The 10,428-nt window shown below is 41.4% G+C and overlaps 1 protein-coding gene across 1 annotated transcript; it reads right to left on the bottom strand.

The window, feature by feature from the left end:
• Nucleotides 1-676: 676 nt before the first annotated feature.
• Nucleotides 677-9,251, bottom strand: LOC141343872 (polymeric immunoglobulin receptor-like). The gene is made up of 6 exons (XM_073848541.1): nucleotides 9,206-9,251; nucleotides 8,726-9,043; nucleotides 2,580-2,888; nucleotides 1,960-1,993; nucleotides 1,467-1,567; nucleotides 677-687 (listed from the first exon to the last, which is right to left on the bottom strand). The coding sequence occupies exons 1-6, from the start codon at nucleotides 9,249-9,251 to the stop codon at nucleotides 677-679; spliced, it is 819 nt and encodes a 272-aa protein (XP_073704642.1).
• Between the last annotated feature and the right edge of the window lie 1,177 nt (nucleotides 9,252-10,428).

Here is a 10,428-nt window from a genome sequence, read left to right as displayed (position 1 = left end):
AACTGTAATATGCAGATGGACATCAGAAATGTACCTCATGTACTGTACGGCTTGAACTATTAATTTTGTTTTCACAGTATTGCCAAAAAAACCTGACACACTTGGATTTTTAGCCACATACATTAGGCGCTGAAACTTCAAACTGTTTAAAACTGAAACTAGAGATACAATTATTATTAATGTACAATTATTGACTTTCAATTCCTCATAACATCATTCAGAAGGAGCAGAAGTAACACCTCTTGCTACGAATTTACAGCCTTGGGTGTTTTTTTTCCACAGTGCTGTAGATCACTTCAACTTCTGAATTCACTGATGATGAAGGCTGCGAATAAACAAGATCAGTTCTGAGAATCTCATTTCTGCATCACAACCCTTAGCGTGCCATTTCAGTGGTACAAGTGTCACATATGCAAAAATAGCAATCATTCTCGGCTCAAAAACTGCTGTGACACATTTAACTGCTGAAGAACCATCAGAGAAGACACTTACTGCTTTACGAAAAGTAACCACAGAACTGTAAACCACTGGACAATCATCCACTGAGGCAGAAGACTGTGAATAAACACAAGTGACAGTCATTGATTTGCAATCAGCATCTCAGTAAATATATACAGACCATATGGACTGATGGCTTACAGTAGCATCTGCTGGACTGTTGAATGTCATTTGGTTTTCAAAGGGCATCTGCAGAAAACAAACAGATTTAGATGGGACTGTGAGTTTTGGCTAAATGTGCTCTTCTCTGAAGATTTCTAAAATGCACCAAGCATGAGAGCATGTTTTAGTGCACCCCAAAACAAAATAAAGACTTTGTAAAAGAGCATAATAGAATATTTAGAATATTTAGAATGTAATGTTAATTACATTCTAAAATACTTACTGTATGTCTGGTGCTGTTAAAATGTTCTTCTTCTCTAATTTGACTCCTCTCTGTCAGAGAGAGATATTAAGATTGAGTTTCATAATATTTTACATGTAAACACTAAAAAACCTGTAATGTTCTTTATAGAATGTTAAATGAAAAAAAGATTCTTTAAAGAACTGTTCACTGATTACTGGTTATTTGAGTAACTAAAAAATTAACTTGACAAGTGTTTATGAATGAAATACATATAGTATAAAATAATATTTATTTTATACAACCCTCTGGAATACTTGATTCTGATTGGTCAGTCTAATAATTTTATGGCCAAATGTGTTTGCATCAACAAAATAAACGTTATATTTTCCCTACTTTGTCCCTGGAGACCGATTGCCTTTAACTGTGCTAATTGGATGCCTTTCAAGTCACTTTATTAATTATTTATCACTTTACTATATCTTTTTTCTCACATATAATAAATTAATTTAAACTCAAATCTATATTTATTTTTATATGTCCTTTTATTAATTTATTTGTTAAGTAGCCATAAATGAAGCACTATTATGCAATTTCATTCATTCAGAAGTATGAGAAAACTCACCCGGCTTCTTTCTCAGTCTCACAGTTACTATGGCAACAAGAGTAACAAGCAGTAACAGCACAAGCACCACTGGAAGAAACAGGACCAGAATCTCATCATGCCTGTAAGTGATGGACAGATATTAGTATTTATCATACAGAACTATTCTCACTTTTAATGCAGTCTTCTGGAGCTTTATTAGTTAGACCTAATTTCAAGCAAATGCACATTGAAATACATGTTTTGCTCATCCGTGCTGTGTATTTCAGTATTAACAGTCTCTGAGGCTGCTGTTAGAGATAGATGAGTTTCATCTCTGCAATTAAAAATAACATTGTATGGTGACATGAAACAATATTACATCTCAAGATATCAGAGGTGTTTGGGCTCCTTAGAACGCCCCTAGTGTAGTACATTCGACACAATGCCTCCACTCCCTACATCAGGAAACTATACGTAACCGAGACGTTATTATGAATATTGAAAACATTCATGACTGAATGTTCATACTTACATTTGTGTCTCAGGCTTTGATTCAGTAGTTATAGCTGCCAACCCGAAAAATAAACAGAAACAAGTTTTTTAATTGTTATGCAACCCCTTTTCCAAGAAAAAAAGGGTAAATCATAATTATGACACAAAAAGTTTAAACTTTGTATGAAACAATCATGACTTTTTATATAAAAAAAATGACTTATGTCATAATTTTAAATTTTACCTCAAATTTTTAAATAATTCAGTTTAACATTGATTACAGATTATTATATTATTTATACTTGTAGGATTTCTGTTGGCAGATGACTGTGTTGTGTGCCTGCAAAACAATGTAAAAAATTATTTTAATTAATAAAATTTTACAATAAAACTAGCATATAAGTACATAAACTGAATTGCCTTTTTACAACCCTCAGTTGTCTAGGGGTCACATTAAAATGTTCTGCCTACAGAAGTGTTTAAATGTGATTGATTTTTTTAAATGGTCAAGTATGTTTACACTTACATGACTGTCTCAGAGTCAGATGGTGTAGCTGCTTGAATAGTTGCAAGTACTTGAAAGGAGAGAAAGAAATGAGGTTAGTTTTTGTGCATTGAAAATTACATAATTTTTAGAAGCGGTTTGTGATATAGGCCTGCCTTGTTTGGGTTCAGTGACTGTGAGTTGAACAAAAACCTGCAGATTTCCTACAGAGCAGAAGTACCAGCCAGAATCAGTCAGTTTCAGTCCAGTCATCAACACAGTGAAGGATCTTCTCCCATCATCACTGATCTGGACTGATGAAGTCTGGGATGTGTCAGTCCTCCCCGCTGTGTAACAGCTCTGATCTTTATATCTGCACCACTGTTTGACTTCATTCTTATATCCAGAACTGTAGAGACACTGAACACTGATATCACCACCTTCTTGTCCAGATACACTGCTGTTCACCGCAGACACATCAGGAGCTGAAAACCATCAAAAGACAATAAGATTTTTTAGTAAATTTGCTTATTTTTGTTTATTAAATTTAAATAAGTAGGCCTATGTTTTTTTTGTCATTGTACAATGTTTACTATTCAAAAACAGTTCTGTTTTTAAACAATTTCGGAATCTAACAATATGACAAAAAATGTACATTCTTACGGTGATGCACACAAAACACTGCAGCAGCTAAATGATTCTAGCGGCTAAACTCGAAATAGTGTAAAATGTCGGTTTCACACCTCACATGTAAACAGAGCATAAGCAGCATATCTTTCGATGTTAAGTGTAATAAAACTTGTCTCTGAATTTATAATATTTTTAGCACTTTTTTAATGATTAGAGTTCATGCATAAATACCCAGCCACAATAATTATTAAAGCTATCCCATGACTTATTATTTTTATCTGGTAAAACTGATTGTGCAGCTGAAACCATAAGGCCTAGAGAGCTGAAACTTGGTCAGATCGTAGTAGTATTGCTCGCTACTCAGATCCAAAGGCTTGCCCCAATCGGTCTAAAGGCAGCGCTACAGCGCAAAATTTTTTTTTTTATACATTTCACACAACTTACATCATTGCATTCTTTGGGTCAGCACGAACAAAAGTAGAAATTGTGCGAACTAGTCCTAGGTTTTTCGCCTGATCGGAACCAAACCAGTGCAGACATATTCTCTGGACACTAAATATCAAAAAAAAAAAAAAAAAAAGTTGACATTTTGACTCGGTCAGATAGGAATGCTAAAACGTTCTATGCTAATGTTAGCCAATTGCTACATTTAGCTATAACTCTTGAACGGAATGAGATACAGACCTAAAGGTCTGTAAGAATTTTGAAAACAAAAGTTTCATGGCTCTGTAATCACATGGTGTTTCACACATCCACACAATGTGCATATCATTTGATAGATCTTCTCATGCTGAACAACTTTGCCTCAAGAAACATTGCTGTCAAATCATCCATGAATTATTCTCAATTATGTTAACCTACTTTTACGAACTAATCCTTTTACAAACTAGTTTTTCCCCCAATCTCGATCAAACCACTGCAGTGCAGTTCTCTGGACTCTCTAGATCAATAATTATAAAAAAAAAAAAAAAATTTTGTCCTTTGGTTAGCTATAACAGGGTCATTTTAAAAAAGGGGTGTGGCCACATATACCCAAAAGCCTATAGAACCTAAACGAAAACTCAAAACTTAATGGAAATTGGCGAAAACATGTATCAGATGACTCTTAACAAGCAAGCAAAGTTTCATGAAGATCGGACAATAGGTGGCGCTATAAAAAAATAAAAAGGAGTCAAAAACATGATATTTCTAGGACCACGGTTGTCACAGGGAGGAGTCAGAGACGTGCGGATCCATTTGCAGCGTTTATTTGAGAAGTGTCGACAGGCAAGAATAATCACCAGAAAACAGGAACAACGTAGGTAATCCGGGAAACAGTTCGATAGACATGCAATGGTCGCAATGGCAGGAAGCAAGAATCATCAACGGGGTACACAGTCCAGAGTCATACACAGATAATCCAACACAGAGAAACACGCTTAGAATTATGACCATAGGAACAATAAGACTTCGCAAGGTGGCTGTGTGTGTGAGTGGCTTAAATGCATGTGGGTAAATGATAAACAGGTGTATGCAGCAATCAGTTCAGTGGGAAACGAGGAGCAGCTGTGTGCAGTGATTGGTGCAGTGGCTTATGGGGATTGAAGTCCAGAATGTGTGTGCAAGAGTTCATGATGAGATAGACCAGATACGTGACAGAGCCCCTCCCCAAGGAGCGGCTTCCAGACGCTCTAACCACCTAATACAACCTGGAGGGTGGTGGAGCGGAGGCGTAACAGGGGGAGGGATGGAGGGCCAGGTCCATGTAGGGGTACTGGAACCAGGAACTGAGGCGGAGCCGACGGAGGGAGAAGCCATGATGAAGGAAGGGTTGGCTCCTGCATGGGGCCGACCGACGGAGGTGGAGCCGGTGGAGCCCGAGGCGGAACCGGAGAGTCGATGGTCCTGGGCGACACAGAGGATCTGGAGGGCCAAGGCGGAACCCAAGGCTCTGGCGACCCCGGCGGAGATGGAGGTCCGGAGGTACGCAGCGGAGCCGGAGTGACAGAGGATCGAGGCTGTGCCCACGGGAGGGAGGAGGTCCACAGAGCCGGCAGGACGGAGTGACGAGGCGCAGCCGGAGGAGTAGAGTCCAGAGGCGAAGGTGGGGCGACGACTGACCGGGGCGGAGCCTGAGAGATGATGGAGCCCGGAGGAGCTGGTGGGCCGATGGCCGACAACGGAGACGAGGGAGCACAGAGCCAGGGTGGAGCTGCAGGGTCGGAGGGCCGAGGTGGAGTCCAGGACTCTGAGACTGGAGGTGATGGTGAGGGATCCTTCAGTCTGGACACCGATGGAGACTGGCAGTCCCACGGCAAGTCCTCTGCACCGAAGGTGGGATGTGGGTGAGTAGAGGGACTGTCAGGAGACAGAGGTGGCGGAACTGGAGCAGCAGGGAGGGTGGGTGGGAACAGTCCATGCATGAGCTCCGTGACCAGAACCGGGCAGGCAGGAATCTCAGGACGACTGGATGGAACCAGCGGAGTCTCTGGAAGGCTGGGCGGAACCAGCGGAGTCTCTGGAAGGCTGGGCGGAACCAGCGGAGTCTCTGGAAGGCAGGGCTGAACCAGCGGAGTCTCTGGAAGGCAGGGCTGAACCAGCGGAGTGTCTGGAAGGCTGGGCGGAACCAGCGGAGTCTCTGGAAGGCAGGGCTGAACCAGCGGAGTGTCTGGAAGGCTGGGCGAAACCAGCGGAGTCTCTGGAAGACTGGGCGGAACCAGCGGAGTCTCTGGAAGGCAGGGCTGAACCAGCGGAGTCTCTGGAAGGCAGGGCTGAACCAGCGGAGTGTCTGGAAGGCAGGGCTGAACCAGCGGAGTGTCTGGAAGGCAGGGCTGAACCAGCGGAGTCTCTGGAAGGCATGGCTGAACCAGCGGAGTCTCTGGAAGGCAGGGCTGAACCAGCGGAGTCTCTGGAAGGCAGGGCTGAACCAGCGGAGTCTCTGGAAGGCAGGGCTGAACCAGCGGAGTCTCTGGAAGGCTGGGCGGAACCAGCGGAGGCTCTGGAAGGCTGGGCGGAACCAGCGGAGGCTCTGGAAGGCTGGGCTGAACCAGCGGAGGCTCTGGACGGCGCTCTTGAGGAGCGGGCTCTGGACGGTGCTTTTGAGGAGCGGGCTCTGGACGGCGGTCTTGAGGAGCGGGCTCTGGACGGCGGTCTTGAGGAGTGGGCTCTGGACGGCGCTCTTGAGGAGCGGGCTCTGGACGGCGCTCTTGAGGAGCGGGCTCTGGACGGCTGGACGACCCCAGCGGAGATTCAGGAGGGCTGGGCGTCTCCAGCGGAGACACTGAAGGAGCTAGCTCTGGGCGAGCGGTCACTGGAGGGCGCTCTGGCGGCGCAGTCACTGGAGGGCGCTCTGGCGGCGCAGTCACTGGAGGGCGCTCTGGCGGCGCAGTCACTGGAGGGCGCTCTGGCGGCGCAGTCACTGGAGGGCGCTCTGGCGGCGCAGTCACTGGAGGGCGCTCTGGCGGCGCAGTCACTGGAGGGCGCTCTGGCGGCGCAGTCACTGGAGGGCGCTCTGGCGGCGCAGTCACTGGAGGGTGCTCTGGCGGCGCAGTCACTGGAGGGTGCTCTGGAAGGGCGGCCATCTTGCGAACAGTCTCTGGAAGGGCGGCCGTTTTGTGAATAGGCTCTAGAGTGGTGCTATGTTCCTCCTTAGCGACATCCACAGTGAATGCAGAGCCGCTCAAAATTAGTGCATAGTCCATAAAGTCCTTTAAACTACAATTGAACTTTCCTTTAGGGAACCATGATTTAATAGGCTCATTAAGTCCAACACGAAAAAAATCCTTTAAAGCAACTTCTTCAAATGGTACATAATAGGATAGCTCACAAAACTGCCGTACATAGTCCTCAATCGATAGATCTCTCTGACGTAGACACAATAACTGGTTAACCGGATCCATGGTAATCTGGTTGACTCACAACTGCTGGATCCTGATGTGGCGAAGTCTTCTGTCACAGGGAGGAGTCAGAGACGTGCGGATCCATTTGCAGCGTTTATTTGAGAAGTGTCGACAGGCAAGAATAATCACCAGAAAACAGGAACAACGTAGGTAATCCGGGAAACAGTTCGATAGACATGCAATGGTCGCAATGGCAGGAAGCAAGAATCATCAACGGGGTACACAGTCCAGAGTCATACACAGATAATCCAACACAGAGAAACACGCTTAGAATTATGACCATAGGAACAATAAGACTTCGCAAGGTGGCTGTGTGTGTGAGTGGCTTAAATGCATGTGGGTAAATGATAAACAGGTGTATGCAGCAATCAGTTCAGTGGGAAACGAGGAGCAGCTGTGTGCAGTGATTGGTGCAGTGGCTTATGGGGATTGAAGTCCAGAATGTGTGTGCAAGAGTTCATGATGAGATAGACCAGATACGTGACAACGGTTGTCAATCAAACTTTTCTTTTAATATTTAAGATTATTTAAAAAACATACTTTGGTGAACTAGTCCTAGGTTTTAAACTCAAACTCAATAAAATCAGTGCAGTACAATTCTCTAGAATGTCTTGGGCAATAATTATCAAAAAAATGTTGAACTTTTAGTAATATGGACATTCAATAATATGTTCTTTACCTAGTGTACCCAAAAGCCTATAAATCTTTAAACAAAAAGCCCACCACTTTCTAAAACTGTGGGAAATCATGCCTAATTTCATTCTAAACAATAAGACATAGAATGAAGTTGCAATTTTAACCACTAGATGGCAGCAGAAGATCAAGATGGGCTCATTCAACGCACTAAAACAGTAGTTTATAGGTTTGCTTATGAATCATTGTAATAACATTTAAAGTCATGTTTAGTCAAAGTTTACCATTTTGTTCATACAGACATACAATTACGCCAGATTATGATTACTGTATAACCTGAAAATTACATGTAAACTCTTAAAAGGACCTGCAGTAAGTGTTACCTATCATTTATTACAGAAAACTTGTTTGTGCATGGGTTTGTGTGTGTAATCATGCTTAATGAACATAATAGTTTAACCATTTCATTTCTGTGTTTCTGTTGAGCATATTCTCCATTGTGGATGTGTCACCTATTTATTTCATGTTGGCTTACACCGTAACAGCATAGAAGCCATAAAGGCATTATATTATATTATATTGCTGCTTGCAGCCAAATTTTTGTTTTACTTCTTTAAGTATTTGAGTTCAATGTCAATTGTCATTTATTAATGCACTCTGGTAAAAACTGTTGTTGAAGCACGGTCACTTTTCCTACAATTTCACATGTCAATACAAAAAGTATAAAAAATAAAAATAAATAAAAGCATCTAATTGATACAACATGCTGCTGCTGCTGTTGTTGTTTTTATGTAAACCCTAAAAGAGGCTACGATATAACACCATTAAGGCCTATATAGTTTTTTTTAAAGCATGGTTCTTTATGGAACCCTATAAAAGGGTTCTATTTAGCACCAAAAGGGTTCTGCTTTTTGTTTCCTTGTTGTTCTTGTGTTGTCAAAATTGTAACACTATGTTGTGCTCTGTCTGTCTGTATGCCTCATGAGATGCTCCTCTGCTTTTCATTAGTCACTGTCGTGTCATGTCGGTTACATTTCAGTTTTTATTTAGGCTATTTATGTGTAAAATAACTAATATCTATCACACATAACCCAACAACAACCTTTTACATTACTTATTATTATGTCATTATTAATAAAGACGTTTCTCAGAGAAAAGGTAAAATTTGGAAATATTCTTACCCGATTGTACCGTCAGATACAAATGATAACCTTCGTCTTTGGTGCCATGATCACCGATCTCCACAGCACACCAGTAATATCCATAGTCTGAGGTCTGCAGATTCTCCCATTGCACTGTAAAAATATTCTGGGCTGGATAATCAGTGAGGGAATATTTTCCGGTCTCATTTGCATATGCCAATATATCGCAAATGCCCCAAGTGTACCCCTGACACCAAAATTTGCGGTTTTCTTTACGTTGTTTATCATACACACATGGAATAATGCCAGGCGATCCAGATTTTACTGCTATATTCAGTGCATTGAGTCCAGCATCATCTGTAGAAAAAGTGTAGGGGAAAATGTATACATGCATAAACTGCACATTATAGAAAAGCCATACCCAAGAATTTGTGCTTTTTTACTAGCTTTAAGAATTTAAGTTAAACAAAGCTTAACAATTTAAGTGGAAAAAGATAATACAATAGTTTAATGATTTACCTGAGATGTGAAGTAAAATCCCAGAGAGAATCAGAGGGTAAATCATGTCTAGAGCGGAGTGCATGTGCATGAGAGGAGTGGCTCACATCTCACTGTCTCTATTTCCTCCTGTTTCAGAGGAAGAACAGAAATATCTTCTTAAACCACATAAGCATTAGCACGTGAGCAAAGTAGCCATTTTGCATCCAGCAACCTCACACTTAATGGTTTTAACCTCTTTTTTACTGAACCCACAAACACTAAACTAAACCTAAATATGACATTGTAGAAGCATGAAGATGATTAAAAAAATGAGAGATTCAAATTAATAAAACATACATACATATGTATTCTGCCTCCTCAAGTACAGTTTAAAAGTGTAGTGGCTGCGCTGTTTTCTCTAATGATTGTTCTGAACTTCAAAACAAAAAAATTAAAGAATCTGCGCAGCTGAACCACAACCACTAAAACACACAAATACAGAAGCAACACTTGAACATTCAAATAAAGACACTGATTTCTGCTCCACTTGTTCACCACATCAATGATCAATGAAAGGCCATCAAGGTTAAGGAGGAGTCAAAGTATTATTTTATTTTTATTGTTTTTTCACACATACAACTGCAATACTTATTATTTCATTTTATATATGCTTTTTAGTAATAATATAAATCACAGAGAAAAATCACTATACAGGTAAACAAAAAAATGATTTTTGAAGAAATGAAACAGACTCAAATAATACAAAATACAAAAGTATGTACTTCTAAAAGACAGTCTCAATTACTCAGGAGAGGACTTTTGACAAATGAAACTAGTTATGAACTATGCAAGTTGTGATGACAGTCATCTGCGGTTGATTTTGTTTGTGTTGATCAGAAAGGCATTTTCCTGTGTTCTTCTCACTGTTGCTGTCGGTGTGGAGCCACAGTGTAACTTATCATGCTGTATATTGCTCCACCTGCTGGAGGCTTCACTGCTTCACTCCCAGGAACATTATCAATAGTACTGAAGGTTATGTCCTTGTAGGGATCCTGTGGAGAAAGGGAGCGTAAATGAACATATTGAACCAATAGCATGCAAGCATCATATATATAATCAACCAACTGTGTAAGGCAGGAACTACAGAAAATGGCCAAGGAAAGAAAATACGCCTACATAAAATGAATGAGGACTAGAGCACATCAGAAGGTAAACAAAGCCAAAACCTGGACATTTTAGGCATTTTAGAAATCACAGCCAGG

The sequence above is a fragment of the Garra rufa genome, chromosome 10 (assembly GCF_049309525.1).
Source record: "Garra rufa chromosome 10, GarRuf1.0, whole genome shotgun sequence".
Taxonomy (NCBI): domain Eukaryota; kingdom Metazoa; phylum Chordata; class Actinopteri; order Cypriniformes; family Cyprinidae; genus Garra; species Garra rufa.
This window is presented reverse-complemented; position numbering and strand designations above follow the sequence as displayed.

Coding starts and splice junctions, on each gene's coding strand:
- LOC141343872 (XM_073848541.1), bottom strand. CDS start 9,251: ATGATTTACCCTCTGATTCTCTCTGGGATTTTACTTCACATCTCAG. Junction 2,889..8,725: donor GTATCTGACGGTACAATCGG/GTAAGAATATTT, acceptor GATGGTTTTCAG/CTCCTGATGTGTCTGCGGTG. Junction 1,994..2,579: donor AGTCACTGAACCCAAACAAG/GCAGGCCTATAT, acceptor TCGGGTTGGCAG/CTATAACTACTGAATCAAAG.